The 17,855-nt window shown below is 46.9% G+C and overlaps 1 protein-coding gene and 1 long non-coding RNA gene across 6 annotated transcripts in view; one reads left to right on the top strand and one right to left on the bottom strand.

Moving 5' to 3' along the window:
• The window catches only part of HORMAD1 (HORMA domain containing 1), a 227,635-nt gene that overhangs the window by 106,323 nt on the left and 103,457 nt on the right, over positions 1-17,855 (bottom strand). For 4 of the 5 annotated variants that reach the window (XM_029581603.1, XM_029581602.1, XM_029581600.1 and 1 more), the window contains 2 exons: positions 14,492-14,643; positions 14,029-14,285 (listed from right to left, as the gene is read on the bottom strand). In XM_029581603.1, the coding sequence (XP_029437463.1) occupies positions 14,029-14,285; positions 14,492-14,643 (409 nt within the window). The remainder of the gene's footprint in view (positions 1-14,028; positions 14,286-14,491; positions 14,644-17,855) is intronic. The other variant, XM_029581601.1, reaches the window with a different exon arrangement.
• Positions 15,739-16,271, top strand: LOC115078655. The gene is made up of 3 exons (XR_003853130.1): positions 15,739-15,819; positions 15,989-16,049; positions 16,146-16,271. It is a non-coding gene; the product is annotated as an uncharacterized LOC115078655 (long non-coding RNA).

Genomic DNA, 17,855 nt, shown 5'->3' with positions numbered 1-17,855 from the left:
CCCTCCCCAATGGCGAGATCGCTCCCGAGGTTCCCTGAGCAACTCGAGGGCGAGGGAGTGGCCCCAGGGCCCCTGACACCGACCCCACCAGGTCGGGGGGGCGCACCAAGGAGACCCTAGGGGTCTTGGCCGGTGGGGAGTCGGGGGGTAGAGGGGCCCCCGGGGACCCCCAGCCCCTGCAAATACGCGCTGTGCATGAGGAGAATAAACTCTGGTGAAAAACGCGGGAAGCTGGGATGGGGGCCCGAGGAGGGGACCTCCGAAGACTCAGGAACTGGCAAGCCCCCCTCCGGGGATAAATTCGGAGGTGAAACCTCCCGAAAATCCCTCCGCTTCAAAACCGCTTCAGCTGCAGCAACGTGCTGTGACAACAACATGGCTGCCGTTCCCGCCAATGGCGGCGAAGTGGCCGGCCTGCGCTGCCCTTGCCGGGAGGAGGGGAGGGAAGAAAAAGAATCGAGCGGCTGCGAGGTGCCTTCCCCACCCGGGAGACACCTCGCACAAATCCCCTCCCGCGAAATCCGGGACCCTGGCTCGCCGCAGGCCGCACATCGGTACGGCCGCGGCATGACATAACAAAAAACGCCGGGGTAAGCAAAGAAAAAGGGCTCGGGGGGGGGGGGGGCCTGAAGGCACTACGAGGTGCCGCGGGGGGGGCCGGAGGGCCTACGCAACCCGCTCCACAAAATCCCTGCAGCGCCGAGAAACCACCCTGTCAGGCCAAAAATACCACAAAAAACAGGCCTCTGACCCGCAGGATCGATTGCCACCACGTGGCGGTACTGGGACCCCCGGCAGCCACGGGGCTCCAAAACGCTGCGGGAACGAAGAAAAAACCTGAAAAAAAAAGAAACAACAACAGAGAAAACCCAAAAACTTACCACACGGGAGGGAAGCAAGCAGAAGCAGAGAAGGCAGAGAGAAAGACACGCCTCCAAAGCTAGGGCACTTTTTTTTTTTTTTTTTAAACTTTAACTTGATTCAAAGACAAGTCAGAGACAATTCAAAATAGCTGACAGGAAAAGAAAAGAAGAAAGAAGAAAACCTGAAACCCTGTCAGTGTGGGGGAGCCGTGATCCCCCCAACTCTCATCTGCTGGAGTCAGAAAGATACTGAGCTCCAGCAGAGGGAGCACTGGCTCTTACTGGTGACGTCCCTCGAAGTCTGTTCTGACTCCATCTGCTGGACGGGGGACATAACCCACCGTCTGGACTGATCCTGGTACGTACAGGGAACAATTGATAGACCACAACGCCTCCTCTTCTGATCACTGGCTCTGTGCCAACTGATCCTGGCACACTGCTCCCCAACCAGAAAGGCTGGCATTGGCACTCTGCGACTCAGATTGACCCGACCAAGACATCACGAAAGACTGGACCTGACGGCTCCCTTGAGTGGAAATGGAAGCTGAAACTCCTCTGATAATGAATTCTACCAAGAAAGGAGAGTCTTCTGCAGAAGCCACATATGCACAAATGCCCAGAGTCAATGCCATACAGACGAGGACCTGTAGGTAGTCCCAGACCTTGGACACCGAAAGCTCCAAAAGATAGCAAATTTGAAACTACAGTTTAAGCATCCATTCAATCGTTAGAAACAAAGGAAGATTAGTTCTTGTCTGCTAATATTTGTTCCTGTAGTACACACAGATTTATTTTATTTATTTATTTAAGGATTTATATACCGGAGGTTCCTGTATAATATACATATCACCCCGGTTTACAATGAACAGTAACTAACAAGTAAAAGTAACAGTAACCAGTCCAGACTCCTGGGTTTTGCCTCCCTGTCAGCAGATGGAGACAGAGAAAATTTAATTGACACTGTACATAACCCAGTGTGCCACCTGCAGTCCCTCAGTATTGATCTATACCCAAGCCAAGATGATAGCAACAATCAAAAATTTCTAAGCAAACTTCCAAGTAAACTCGCTCCCCTCCAATGAGCCGGAAGAAAGTGAAATTGCCCAGAAAGCCAATGGAAAACTCGTTTCCCAAATTTAACATACGTGATCAGCATTGAAAATCTCCAACAACTCCGAGCTACATACAAAGCAACAGTATGAGCGGTGGACTCTCTCCCTTAGTAAATGAGCTGGTTTGATCTATGGTACTACAGGAATGAATATTAGCAGGTAAGAACCAATTTTTCTCTCCCTGTACGTACCCAGATTAGTCCAGACTGCTGGGATGTACCTATGCTCCCCTTAACTCGGGTGAGACCTAGAAAGTTCCGCTCGTAGAACACTATCACCAAAGTACATGGAAGCCCGAGCCCTAACATCCAAGCGATAATGCCTAGCAAAAGAGTGCAATGACTTCCCAGTAGCTGTCCTGCAAATTTCATGCAGAGACACATATTGTGACTCAGCCCAGGAAGTCACCTGATAATGCATCAAGTGCGCCCCTAAACCTCTCAGCAGCAGTCAACTCGATCGCTTTCTTCAGCCACTGCACAATTGAATCCTTAGACGACTTATTTCCCCTCTTTGGACCATCCCTCAGTACAAAGAGGTGATGGGATCTACAGAAATCATAAGTGAGCTTTAGAATCCTCAATAATGCATGCCTCCAATCTAAGAACTTAAGCTCCTCCACATGAGGCATAGAGGAATCCAAATCCATAAAAGCTGGAAGTTCTACTATCTAACTAAGATGGGATGCTGTGACTACCTCGTGCAGAAAAGAAGGCGCCATGCATAAAGATAATCCCTGACTCAGACATCTGTAGGAAGGGATCTCGACACAACAGTGCCTGGAGCTCCAAAATTCTCCTGACTGAACAAATAGCTACCAAATAGCCACCAAGAAAAATACTTTAAGAGTCAAGTCCTTAACTGTAGCTCTATTTAGTGGTTCAGACCGAGGATTCAGATTCCAAGATGGACAAATGTTCCACATTTGAGAGCGCAAGTTCTTAGCTCCCCAAAGGAACCATACATCCAGATGTGTGGACAGAGGATACCCTTGCACTTTAGAATGCAAGCTGATTTTAAGGTTTTAAAAGAAATCTGAAAACCTGGTTATTTAACAGAGCCTAAAAGGGAGCAGGATGAGTCAGGTTTCTAATCTTATTCTTTTATCTTCTTTTAGTACTATTTACTATATCTCTGATAATTATTTGAATTATTTTATTTGTAAAATCTAGTCTTATTTCTTTTATGTATTTATATCTTATACTGTAATTATGTATTTATTTTCTTAATCATGTAAACAGTTGTGATGGTTTTACTAAACAACGGTCTAGAAAATCTGTTAAATAAATAAAATAAATAAATAAATACCCTGGAGACAACCCAATGTCACTACTTGGACTCTCAGAGAGTTAAAGGCCAGTCCCTTGACCAGAACATTTCTGGAGAAAAGCCAAAATATGCGACACCATAGCCTGAACAGGCTGAGGTTGCACTCCGTCAACTGCAGATCAGGACTCGAAGATACTCCAAATTTGCATATAGATCAAGGATGTAGAAGGTCACCTAGCCTGCAATAAGGTAGAAATAATCGCTTCAAAATATCCCCTCCACCTCAGTCGTCTCCTCTTAGGAGCGAAGCCGCAATACAAAAGTAAGCTGCCTGACCCAAAAATATTGGGCTGCTAAGGTAGCTCTCCCTCTGGAACCCCACTGCTGCACAGATTCCTCTAACTAGTTCCATGTTCTCTCTTTCTTTTTTTTTTTTTTTACTCTCCGAGAACAAATAAAGATACATAGAAACCATTACTTTCCTTTGGTGCAGAGGTTCCAGTTCCAGCAGCGCAGGCTGCATGGCAGATCAGAAAAGAGCCAGACCACTGGTTATATCTGTATCGTTTCGCCAAACTTTAGTGACCAGCCCAGAACAAACTGTATAAAAGGGATACGTCCCTGCTCCACTGGGCTTGCAGTGCAGAACTGCCAGCAAATTCCACCACTGTCTCATGGGGGATGAGAGATCTGGACCACCAGATGTCCACCCCACAGACCTCTGGATTGAGCTGTCAGAAGGGTCAGCAACCTCCTGCTCGTCCGCCTCAAATCAGGGAGAATGGCCAAACCAGGACCTCACAACCCCCTGGGAGGATCCAGAAATTTTGTCTTATAATCTTTTTTTTCCTTCTTTCTTTCTCTCCAGACTAGAGGTTTTATACCATCTACCACCTGCTGGAGACAGAGAAATATTGAGGGACTGCAGGTGACGCACTGGGTAATGTACAGTGTCAGTGAAAATGTCTCTGTCTCCATCTGCTGGCAGAGAGGCAAAACCCAGGAGTCTGGACTGATCTGGGTACGTACAGGAAACTTTCTCACTCTGGTGTCAAAGCGGGCCCCTAGGTATTCCAGGTATTGCAAAGGTATGTGATAGCTTTTTGCTAGATTTACTACCCAGCCCAGGACCTTAACTTCTGCAGAACCTGTTGCCAACAAAGATCTGCCGACTTTGCCCAAATGAGCCAACCGTCCAGGTATGGCTGTACCTGTATGCCCTCCCTTTAGAGCACAGCTGCCACCACCACCATTATCTTGGTGAACGAATGTGGAGCTGTCGCCAACCCGAAAGGAAGGGCACAAAACTGAAAATGTTTCCGTAGAATCATGAAGCGTAGGAACCGCTGGTGCTCTGGTGAGATTGCTATATGCAAATATGCCTCTGTCAGGTCTAGTGACACCAGGAACTCTCCTTTGTGCACAACTGCCATTACTGAGTTTCCATACGAAAACGAGGAACCTTGAGAACCAAATTCACCTTCTTTAAATCTAAAGTTAGTCTAAAGGTTTCCTTCTTTTTTGGTAACATGAAATATGTGGAATACTTTCCTGTTCTGTGTTCCCCTGAAAGAACGGCAGCTATGGCCCCCAGGCGCTGCAAGCAGTCCACAGTCCCCTGAACTGCCACCTTCTTGGTGAGTGAAGCGCAAGGGGAGATAAAGTATGCTTCTTGGAGCGGATGAGCAAATTCTAACATGTAGCCGTCATCACATTTAGGACCCACTGGTCTATTATAATTCTGTAAAAGAGACCCAATTGACCCTGAAGGTCAGAATAGAAGAGTGGACCTCATTGTGAGGACTTGGTCCCACAAGTTCCAAGTCCAGGGATGTCCTGGTTTGGCTTCCACCCTCCACAAAAGGACTGCCCCCTGGACTGTGTTCTGCCTGAGTCTTGTCTCTGAGTCCCTGTTCAATTCTGCTGAAATCTCCTTTATCCCGAAAATGGGAATGGGTAGGGAAGGACTTCTTTCCACCTTTCAGTCTGTCCTCTGGCAATTTATGCCCTTTTGATTATCCAAGATGCTTTACCAGTTGCTCCAAGTCCTCCCGAAGCAGAAGCCTGCCCTTGAACGGCAAAACCCCCAACTGTGACTTGGACCAGACGTCCGCTGACCAGTTCCTCAACCAAAGTAGTAGCCTGGCTGACGCTGCTGACATCATAATCCTGGAAGAAGTTCAGGATCAGATTATATAAGGCATCTGCAACATAAGCTATCGCTACCTCCAAACACTCCTCCTGCTTCGCTCCAGATGCAGACCTAGGCTCCTTTGCCTACAATTGCTGGACCCAGTGAAAGCATGCTTTTTGCATAAAACTACTGCAAACTGCAGCCCATATGCCCAACGCCAACACCTCAAAAATCTTTTTGAAATGAACTTCTAACCTCCGGTCCTGAATATCTCTTAGCACAGCTGAACCAGCCACAGGAACATTGAAGGATTCAGTGGAAATGGCGGTGATAAAGAATGTCCAGAAACCACTTCAATTGGTGATTTTCCAGTAGATGTTGCTGGATGAGAGTTGATGGCATCTCCAGCGGATGCAACTGGCTGGTTGCCTAGAGTATCTTCTTCGGGTCAAATATGTGCTGTGGCTCATCAGGCACATCTTCCGAATGGAAAGAACGTGACAGAGATACTCTAAATTTATGATCCGTGAATACGGATTTTGATGTTGAACGCCTTCAAGCCAAGGTGAACGTTGAAAGCATTATGAATATCAGCAGCAATGGATAAAGCTGCTGGGGACGTCACAGAGATCTTCAGTGGAAGTGGCGATGCTGAGAAACGTCCAAAACCCACTTCAAGTTATAATGCAATAATAAATCTTCACATTTGACAAAAGGACTCCTCAGGTCTTCCGCTAGATGTCTGAGAATGAAATTGCCTCCTGTCCTTGAGTCCACCAGGGCAGGAGTCTGAACCGTAGCTGGTTCATAGATCACGGAGACTAGGAGAGAGGACGGAGGAGAGAACGCAGTATGGCCTAAGAACAGTCCTCCCGCAGGACTTAGGCCCGTCTGTTTCCCGGACGAATGGGGCATGTAGAGACATCATGGCCGGGCTGACCGCAGTACATGCATAGGCCGCGCTTCTTCTGAAATCTTCTCTCCTTGGAGGTCAAGTGACCATGACCAAGTTGCATCGGTTCATCTGTATCAGCAGTAGAAGTTGCTGGAACCATCCGAGGTGCATTGGTAGCACTAGCCTGTTTCAACCCTGGTAACACCTTAGGCCGGAGTTCCTTCACCTTGTCCCGGAGTCGATGATCAATCCGAGTAGCCAAGGCTACTAATTCATCCAGCGAGTCAGGTGTCTGGAGAGTGGCCAGCTCATCCTTCAAACGGGTATCCAGGCCTCTGCAGAAGAGGTTCTTGAGACATTTGGGGTCCCAGCAGAGTTCTACCGCAAGAGTCTTGAATTCTATGGCGAATTCAGCCAATGATCTGCTGCCCTGCTTCAAGTCCACTAAAGCAGAACCGGTAACAGAAGTTCACGCAGGGTCATCAAAAACGGTTTTAAACAAGTCCATAAATCATTCTATGTCCTGCAAAATGGGGTCCTTGCATTCCCACAAGGTGGATGCCCACGATAGTGTTCTACCATCCAAGTACTCTTAGAGAGTGCCGTAGGAAATAAAGTGCGTGCAGCACTGGTTCAAAAAACCCCAGTCTACTGATTTCTCCAGAAAAACGGACTGGAGCTGCCAGTGGTAAAGCAGTCTTCAAAGTTACCTCCTGTAACTGACCTTCATGGTTGGAAGCTGTGCCTTGAATCTTCTGTGTGTGTAGCTGATGAAATTCTGTAGTAAGTTTCTCCAAGGCATCTTGCTGCTCTGAGATGCGCAGGGCCAGGCCCGGTATGGCCTGCAAGGCAGAGAGTTGTGCCGGATCCATGGAGGTATGCTGGGTCCTGGGGTTAAGCCGGATCCATGGAGTTAGCAATCTGTCATGATCCGCTATGCTGGTGGGAGGAGCAATCAGATAGGGGTGTCAATCTGATGTATTCCGTAGGCGGACTTAGCAATCTGTTGTTATAGACTGCCGGAGATAGTAGCAAGTGGATCCTTGGGCCGGTGGCAGATGACCACGCCCCCGGAGGGGACGATCCCGAGAGGGACCACCGGCTAGGCTTAGAGTATGGAGACAGACACACACTAGTTCTTTTATTAAACAGGTCTAGAAACCACCAGAGGTGGCAGTAGTGAGCTGAAGAGCCTGGTAGGGCTGTAGTCCCTCAGATACGGTAACAGCGATCCCTGGATGGCTGAGCTGTTGAGAAACTGTAGACAGTGAGTAGGCAGGGTATGCAGAGTTCATGAACAGAACTTAGATGTCAACACTCACACATTGGTCTCAGGGAGCTCGGGAGCTGGAAAGGATAGGCCCTCGAGGAGTGAATACCTGGTTCCAGGGAAAGTCTGAGAGAGCGATGGTAACTCACAATGATGTAGATACTGATGACTTCCAGGCAGAAGAGAATCAGCAGATAGTCAGGAACGAGGGCCTTCGAGGAGCGAGTACCGTTTCCCGTCTGTAACCTGAAAAGAGAGAGAGCAAGGCCCCCGAGGAGTGGGTACCTCTGGTAAGTCCGAGGAGGCAGAGTAGCTTAGGCAGGGAACCCAATCTGAACCATAGCCCTTGCTAACTCCACTAGTAGCGATATCAGAGACCTTTAAATATCGGAAGCGGATGACGTCATCTCAGGGGACGCCCCTGAGATTCACACCCTTGCTGGTACTTCACTCGGAGCGCGCACGCACACCCTAGGCTTTAGGCTACATGGCGGATGTGCAGCGTCAAGCCAGCCCGGGGACACCGGAGAGAGACGGCAGGAAGACACTGCGGCAGCCAGCCGTCCTTCAGACCTGGAGGGAGTCGCCACAGAGGTAAAGAGGGCGGAGTGAAGACGTCAGGCAGCAACGGTCGCAACACTCCCAGGGCTTTCAACCGACAAAGGGTTTGATTCACCACTGTTCATTTTGCCCGGGATCTGCAGGGAGACACCAAAAACAGGTCTCAGAGCAGGCGAGCAAAATCTAAAGCGTAGCCGAGTTCTATGATGCTTAGAACCCACTGGTCCAAAGTAATCTTGACCCATTCCTCGAAAAACAGAGAAAGGTGACCGCCTATCACCGGAACGGAGGAGTGGGTCAGCGCACCTTCATTGGGAAAACTTGTTTGCAGAAGACCCCTGAGGAACCCTGTCCTGGGGAGGTCTGCGGCCATGAAAGGAATGAGCCCAAGACTGAGACCTCGCCGACAGCTGCTGAGGAGCAAAGGAAGGGGCTCTGCCCTGACGAAAATGGCTCTGTCCCCGAAAATGGGGATGAGATGAACTGAAGGCCCTAGAAGGCCTAGGCTTGCCCTCCGGAAGCTTGTATACTGTTGTCCCCTAGGGACTTGATGAGATTTTCCAGATCGTCACTGAATAAGAATTTTCCTTTAAACGGAAAAGTTCCTAACTGGAACTTGGAAGAGATGTCAGCGGCCAATTGCGGAGCCATAGAAGCCTCCTGGCCGAAACTGCGGAGATCATCGTGCACGAAGAAGTACGAAGGCAATCATATAAATCATCCACGGTATACACTACAGCCGCCTCCACACGCTCCGCCTGTTCCGCCTCCACCAGGGGAAGCTCTTGTGCAGTGAGCAACTGTTGTACCCATCTCAGGGTTGTCCGTTGCATGAGACTACTGCAGACTGCCACCTGGACACCAAGCGCCGGTACCTCAAAAATCCACTTAAGAAGGACATCAAGTTTCCGATCCTGGAGATCCTTGAGTGCAGCCGCTCCTGCCACCAGAATAGTCGTCCGCTTGGTGATGGCCGAAATGGCAGCGTCCACCTTAGGAACTTTAAGAAGGTCCAATGACTCCTCCGGTAGAGAATAAAGCTTCTCCATAGCTCGTCCTACCCGTAGACTGGCCTCCGAAGTGTCCCACTCCCGGGTCATGGGCTGCAATAGCATCGGGTGGAAAGGAAATGTCTTAGGAGACCGAAGACTCGATAGGACAGGATCCACCTTGGAAGGCTCCGAAACTGGCTGCCTCAATCCCCAGCTCTGCTAGAACATGAGGGATCAGAGGATCAAGCTCATCTCTTCTAAATAATCTGAGCACCTGCGGATCATCTCCCTCCACTGGGACGGACCTTTCAGCTTCCTCATCCGTGTCCCCGCTGGGAGGGTCCTGCGATGAGAGATCCGGCTGTTCGGATAGTAGAGTCCCCGACTCGCCCGAAGCCCCACGGACAGTCCGAACTCTGGCGGATTCCTGGCCGTCAGTGGGTTTGGAAACCTTCGCTGATGGGTGGAGGCTCCGGCGACTGAAAATCAGCCTCTGCCTCCAGATACGCTTTGTGCAGTAAAAGAACAAACTGTGATGAAAAAGGGTGCTGTCTCTTTAAGGTCCCTCCCGGGGGCAAACACAAACCAGGGAGGAAGCAGGCACTGAGTCCTGAGGCCTCTCAGGGCTCAGATTCGGGGGGGAAAGCTGTGGAGGGAAATCCCCTCCCCCCAAGCACAGCACTGAATCGGAGTGAGGAGGATCCAAAATGGCTGCCGTTCCCGCGCTGATTGGAACGGGGCAGGCAGAGGCCTCCGAGCATGCAGTTTCTTCCCTGCACCAAGGGACCACGATACAGTCATCCCGCTGCCGCTCCCAGATGCCCCCGACGGGCCCTCACTGCCGGGAAGGCATCAGGAGCAGAGGCCCTCATGGGAGAGCCACACCACCGGCTCCCCACAGGCAGAGCATCGCTATCCTTGCGGCATCCCCAAACAGAGCCGCGACGAAGGAAGCAAAAAACCAGCAAATTAGTACTTCCGGAGGCCTGGGAGACCAGGTAGCTAAGCGCTCTTATTTTTAATTCTTTTTTTTTTTACACGCTGCTCTCAACCAGGGGAAAGAAAATGTCCCTGGGACCAAAACTACCAGCACAGGTCTCACCAGAGGAATTTAAATGTCTCTGGGCTGCTAGGGGGAGGGACCAGCCCACCAGTAAATCCCCCTTCTCACCGGTGTAAAGGACCAGTTCCAGGTAAGCAGGCTCACAGGGTCACCAACCCCAGCCGTACCTCTACCAAGGGGAATAGGCTCAAACCCCTTGGGAGGACTTGCACTTCTCACCTCCTATTAATTCTTTTTTTAAACAGATTGATCTAGCCAAAGGGAAGATTTAAAGGTACAATAACCTTCATAACTGAAGGCAAAGTGTCTCTCTTTTTTTTTTTAAAGGATCAAAACCTTCATCTGCTGCAGACAGAGAAATACTGAGGGATCGCAGGTGGCACACCAGCTAAGAGGGGGTGCCTCACAAGTTTTTCTCTGTCTCCATCTGCTGGAAGGGAGGCATAACCCAACGGTCTGGACTGATTCAGGTATGTACAGGGAACTTTTATCTCTCTAGCATTTACCCAGTCAATATTGGGGAAATTGAAATCTCCCATTATTACTACACTACCAATTTGGTTAGCTTCCCTACTTTCTCTTAGCATTTCACTGTCCATCTCATGATTTTGGCCAGGTGGACAGTAGTATACTCCTATCATAAGAACATGCCATACTGGGTCAGACCAAGGGTCCATCAAGCCCAGCATCCTGTTTCCAACAGTGGCCAATCCAGGCCATAAGAACATGGCAAGTACCCAAAAACTAAGTCTATTCCATGTTACCGTTGCTAGTAATAGCGGTAGTTATTAACTAAGTCAACTTAATTAATAGCAGGTAATGGACTTCTCGTCCAAGAACTTATCCAATCCTTTTTTAAACACAGTTATACTAACTGCACTAACCAAATCCTCTGGCAACAAATTCCAGAGTTTAATTGTGCGTTGAGTGAAAAAGAACTTTCTCCGATTAGTTTTAAATGTGCCACATGCTAACTTCATGGAGTGCCCCTTAGTCTTTCTATAATCTGAAAGAGTAAAAAAACAATTCACATCTACCCGTTCTAGACCTCTCATGATTTTAAACACCTCTATCATATCCCCCCCTCAGCCGTCTCTTCTCCAAGCTGAAAAGTCCTAACCTCTTTAGTCTTTCCTCATAGGGGAGCTGTTCCATTCCTTTTATCATTTTGGTAGCCCTTCTCTGTACCTTCTCCATTGCAATTATATCTTTTTTGAGATGTGGCGACCAAAATTGTACACAATATTCAAGGTGCGGTCTCACCACAGAGCGATACAGAGGCATTATGACATTTACCGTTTTATTCACCATTTCCTTTCTAATAATTCCCAACATTCTGTTTGCTTTTTTGACTGCCGCAGCACACTGAACCGATGATTTCAATGTGTTATCCACTATGACACCTAGATCTCTTTCTTGGGTAGTAGCACCTAATATGGAACCTAACATTGTGTAACTATAGCATGGGTTATTTTTCCCTATATGCATCACCTTGCACTTGTCCACATTAAATTTCATCTGCCATTTAGATGCCCAATTTTCCAGCTTCACAAGGTCTTCCTGCAATTTATCACAATCTGCTTGTGATTTAACTACTCTGAACAATTTTGTATCATCTGCAAATTTGATTACCTCACTCGTCGTATTTCTTTCCAGATCATTTATAAATATATTGAAAAGTAAGGGTCCCAGTACAGATCCCTGAAGCACTCCACTGCCCACTCCCTTCCATTGAGAAAATTGTCCATTTAATCCTACTCTCTGTTTCCTGTCTTTTAGCCAGTTTGTAATCCATGAAAGGACATCGCCACCTATCCCATGACTTTTTACTTTTCCTAGAAGCCTCTCATGAGGAACTTTGTCAAATGCCTTCTGAAAATCCAAGTACACTATATCTACCGGTTCACCTTTATCCACATGTTTATTAACTCCTTCAAAAAAGTGAAACAGATATGTGAGGCAAGACTTGCCTTGGGTAAAGCCATGCTGACTTTGTTCCATTAAACCATGTCTTTCTATATGTTCTGTGATTTTGATGTTTAGAACACTTTCCACTATTTTTCCTGGCACTGAAGTCAGGCTAACCGGTCTGTAATTTCCCGGATCTCCCCTGGAGCCCTTTTTAAATATGGGGGTTACATTAGCTATCCTCCAGTCTACAGGTACAATGGATGATTTTAATGATAGGTTACAAATTTTTACTAATAGGTCTGAAATTTCATTTTTTAGTTCCTTCAGAACTCTGGGGTGTATACCATCCGGTCCAGGTGATTTACTACTCTTCAGAGTATCAATCAGGTCTACCACATCTTCTAGGTTCACCGTGATTTCATTCAGTCCATCTGAATCATTACCCTTCTCCAGTATGGGTACCTCCCCAACATCCTCTTCAGTAAACACCGAAGAAAAGAAATCATTTAATCTTTCTGTGATGGCCTTATCTTCTCTAAGTGCCCCTTTAACCCCTCGATCATCGGTCCAACTGACTCCCTCACAGGCTTTCTGCTTTGGATATATTTAAAAAAGTTTTTGCTGTGAGTTTTTGCCTCTACGGCCAACTTCTTTTCAAATTCTCTCTTAGCTTGTCTTATCAATGTCTTACGTTTAATTTGCCAACGTTTATGCATTTTCCTATTTTCCTCTGTTGGATCCTTCTTCCAATTTTTGAATGAAGATCTTTTGGCTAAAATAGCTTCTTTCACCTCCCCTTTTAACCACTATACTCTTCCCCAACACACAAAGGATTTCTACCCATAAAGATTCAATTGTGCATTTAGTCTCTTGCAGGATCTTTATCCTGTTGGACTCTATGCCATCCCAGTCATAAAGTGCCACCCTGCCACAAAGTTGCTCCTCTCTATCATTACAATATAATTTGTACCCTGGTATAGCACTATTCCATTGTTATCCTCCTTCCACCATGTCTCTTCAATGCCAATTTAGTCTATGTCATCATTTAGTGCTATACGCTCTTAACTATCCCATCTTACTTCTTAGACGTCTGGCATTAGCATACAAACATTTCAAAGTGTGTTGTTTGTATTAACATTCTGCTTTTCAGTTGTCAGGGATAATTTAGAAACTTTTAGCTCGTGATTCTTTATTTATAGGCACATGAACTACTTTTCTTATTATTGGAACTTCTCTGTTGGGATGCCCTAACTCTAATGCTTCATTAGTATCCTTCGAAGATACCTCCCTCCGAACTATGTGTCGATGAGCAACTGTTGCCTTTCCCCTTTGTTCTAGTTTAAAAGCTTCTCTATCTCCTTTTTAAAGGTTAGCGCAAGCAGCCTGGTTCCACCCTGGTTAAGTTGAAGCCCATCCCTTTAGAAAAGACCCCCCCTTCCTCAAAAGGTTCCCCAGTTCCTTATAAAACTGAATTCCTCTTCCTTGCACCATCGTCTCATTCACACATTGAGATTCTGGAGCTCTGCCTGCCTCTGGGGACCTGCACATGGAACAGGTCCCTCACCATAGTCATCCCAGCCTTCTGCACCACTGCTGTTTAGGGTTGCAACCACTACTCTGGATAGGTTATCTCAATGGTTTCTCCTTCAAATAATTCAATTATTATTTTATTATTATTCTTTGAAATGGTTATTAATTCTGAACAATATTTCCAAGACAACACAGCTCAATCCTTCCTCAATTCCTTTGCAGTCTTTCCACTGCTGTCTTAAACCTGGTAATTCCTTCCTCACCTCATTCCCCCACCCACACACAGAAAGCCAAAGTACTTTGCCCCGTCATTCCAAAAAAGTCCTATTATTCTAATTATTTCTGCCACACTATGGCTTTGTACAAAGACTTGCAATGAATCTAGGTGCACACTGTAGGATACTGTGTATGTTTTATATCGCCCTTACATCCAGGAGCTGGTCTGGCTCTTTCTGCTCATCTTTGTCCAGTCTGATTGCCTTCAGGGGCAGTTTGACTCCTCCTTCCTTCAACAGAGTTGCATCTAGATGCTCCATTCTTTCCTTCTCTGTTGTGACTTTGACCTTCAAGACATGAAAAGGTGTGGCCACCTCCCCCACATTCAAGTGCATAGGATCTCCCTCAAACATCATGCCCTCACAATCCCCCTCTTTAAATCCTGGAGGCTGGTAGTCGAGTGGTGTAACTGCAAACAAGATGGCAAAAAGTAAATGGAATGAAAGAAAATTTAGTAGTGTTAACTATTTGCCCCACAGGCTTCATCATTCATTTCCACTGCAAATCACCAGCAGGGTTCTGAGCATATTTCACAATTAGGATGGAAAGCAAGGCTTAGGAAATCACAGAACGCATTTATTGGCAAGACAAAATGAAACCGTATAGAAATGGTACCTTCATCATAGTAAAAAAGTTTCATAGTTAGGCAGACATCATTAGGTAAGGGGCCCAGGTTCTGCATCAGAACATAAAGCTTTCGAACCAGAACAATGCTTGATTTCCTAATGTCCATACACATCACACTGGAGTCATTCTTCTTGTTGCTGCTAAGAATGAATATGTTGTTAAAATCTTCACTGGAACAAGTCATAGTTTTGATGTACATTTCTGTTGCCTAAGATATGATAAATATTTTTTGGAATTTATATCAATGCATATCTCAATACTCCTTAAAACAGTGGCTCAGTATACACAAAACAGGAAAATTGGTTATCATCTGCTAATTTTCGTTCCTGTAGTACCACAGATCAGTCCATACCCCTGGGTTTTACCTCCCCTCCAGCAGATGGACGAGGTGCCACCTGCAGTCCCTCAGTATTAATCTACTCCCTAAATGAGCAGGGGGAAGAAGATAATCATAAAACAGGCAACAACAAACGCCCTCAAACCAAAAACCTGTGTGGGATCAAAAAACCCGTGCTTCTTCATAGGCCATACAGCAAAAACAGATGGACAGACAGAGCGAACAGACTCTCCCAATACCCTTTGCTAATCAAGGGCGGGACTCTGGACTGATCTGTGGTACTACAGGAACAAAAATTAGCAGGTAAGAACCAATTTTCCTTTCCCTGAACATACCCAGATCAGTCCAGACTCCTGGGATATACCGAAGCTTCCCTAAGTAGGGTGGTACTGGGAGAGTCCCGCTCACAGCACCCTTGCGCCAAAATTTCCAGCCCCCGGGGACTGGACATCTAAGCGATAATGTCTGGCAAAGGTGTGCAATGACTTCCACGTGGCTGCCCTACACATCTCCTGAGGAGAGACTAACTGCCCAAGAAGCTGCCTGAGAGCTAGAAGAATGCGCCCGGAGACCTTCCGGAATCGGGCGATCCTGACAAATATATAAGAAAATTGGTTCTTACCTGCTAATTTTCTTTCCTATAGTACCAAGGATCAGTCCAGAGAAGGGGGTTGTGCATCCCTACCAGCAGGTGGAGTCAGAGAGCAAATCTTTGGGCACTGCCATATATACTAGAGTGCTAAATTTATAAACCCAAACAAATTATGAATTCAAAAAGAGACCTGTTATATGGATGTCAATAATCTGAGTGTACCTTCATACGATGCTGTAAAAAAATACGGCTATCGTGACTGTGAAGCCTATGTGTAGGCTTTAAAAATCATTAGGTACCCCAGTGGGGTTCTCCCTTTAAATATGGAGTCTTCTGCCGGCGTTTTCGCGCCAGCACAGAGTCGTGGGAGCAGCCGCTTGTTTTTCAGTAAGTACTTTAAATTTTACTCCGAGATTTGAGCACAACTTTCACCACTTCAAGTTTTAAAAAAAACAGCAGCCTTTTCTGCCCGTTTGCAGGTTTTAACAAGCAGGCTAACAATCACAGCAGTTAAGACAGAGTAAACAGTTCTCTGGTCATTTCATTTCCTCCACAGCGGAGCTTCACAGACCGCTAAACAAACTTAACAAGTTGAACATTGCTGGCACAGTAATCAAGTATGTATCTCTCTACATCTCAGCCTAAGTTAATTGTTTTTTCAATAACTAAAAGATGTCTCCTTTTTTTTGCACACTTTACCTGTGTTCCACCAGATTCACTGTCACAACATCTAATGTTTCACTGGAATACCGGTCTCTCTTGCGCATATCCAGCCCTTGAAGAAGGAGCCAGCCTCCGAAACATCAGGATGTCGGCTGAGGCAAGACCGACTACAATTTTGAGATAAGTGAATATTGCAACAGTATCCACGTGATCATTTCAGCAACAATTGCACAGTGGACAGTGAGCACCACAAAAGTTTGCATTCCAACACTGGGGTACCTAATGATTTTTAAAGCCTACACATAGGCTTCACAGTCACGATAGCCGTATTTTTTTACAGCATCGTATGAAGGTACACTCAGATTATTGACATCCATATAACAGGTCTCTTTTTGAATATATACTAGAGTGCCACCTGCAGTCCCTCAGTATTGACCTGTACCCAAGCCAAAAACCAATACTAACGGGCGAAGGGTCGACCATAAACCACTGTCCCCCGCTTCGCCCCAAGGAAACAACATAAGCAAATTAACCGTTAGAAAAAAACTGCTCCAACAATCGTATTCTGCAAAAAGGAGCTCCATGAAAAACCAGGCAAATTCTAGCCAACACAGTCTTTCGGTAACTGAAGTAAGGGGTGGGCCTCTGGACTGATCCTTGGTACTATAGGAATGAAAATTAGCAGGTAAGAACCAATTTTCTTTTCCCTATACGTACAAGGATCCGTCCAGAGAAGTGGGATGTACCCAAGCCACCCTACACTGGGCGGGAACCCGAAAGACCCGCGCGTAGAACACTTGCACCGAAGGACGCCTCATCAGAAGCCGTAACGTCCAATCAATAATGCTTAGTAAATGTGTGCAAAGAGGACCACACAGCCACCCAGCAGATCTTCTGAGGTGATAGTAACTGACACTCTGCCCAGGAAGTAGCCTGAGCCCTGGTGGAATGAGCTCGGAGACCCAAAGGTACTTTGCATCCACGGGCCAAGTATGCCAAAGTAGTAGTCTCTTTAATCCATCGAGATATGGTCGCTTTAGACGCCTTGTCCCATTTCTTTGCACCCCTGAAAAGAATGAACAAATGGTTGGAGTGTCTGAAGTCATTGGTAACCTTTAGATAACGCAATAAGACCCGACGCACATCCAAAAGAAGAAGATCCTTGTCCTGAGGTGACCCCCTGAAACCCTGTGGGAACCCCGGAAGCTCCACTGTCTGATTTACATAGAAGGTCGAAACTACTTTAGGAACAAAGGAAGGAACCATGCGTAAGGTTACCCTTTCGTCGTGAATCTGCAAAAAAGGGTCACGGCACGACAGGGCCTGCAATTCAAAAATCCAACGCGCCGAACAAATGGAAACCAAGAACACAATCTTCAAGGTCAGATCTTTCAGGGAAGCCGTGCATAGAGGCTCGAAAGGAGCGCCACAGAGCACACGCAATATGAGATTTAAACTCCAATCTGGACACACCACATGGACGGGAGGCCGTAAATGTTTGACCCCCTTGAGAAATCGAACAATGTCTGGGTGTGCTGCAAGCGAACCACTAGCAAACATTCCCTGCAGGGCCCCCAAGGCTGCTACCTGGACCCGAAGAGAATTGAACACCAACCCCTTCGTGAGCCCCTGTTGCAGAGAGTCTAGTACCAGAGAGACCTCAATCGTTAATGGATTGCAAGAGCGCTGGTGACACCAGGTCTCAAATAGCCTCCAGACCCTCACATAGGCCATAGAAGTGGATGGACGTTGTGCCTGCA

Source organism: Rhinatrema bivittatum, chromosome 16 (genome assembly GCF_901001135.1).
Source record: "Rhinatrema bivittatum chromosome 16, aRhiBiv1.1, whole genome shotgun sequence".
NCBI classification, from domain to species: Eukaryota; Metazoa; Chordata; class Amphibia; order Gymnophiona; family Rhinatrematidae; genus Rhinatrema; species Rhinatrema bivittatum.
This window is presented reverse-complemented; position numbering and strand designations above follow the sequence as displayed.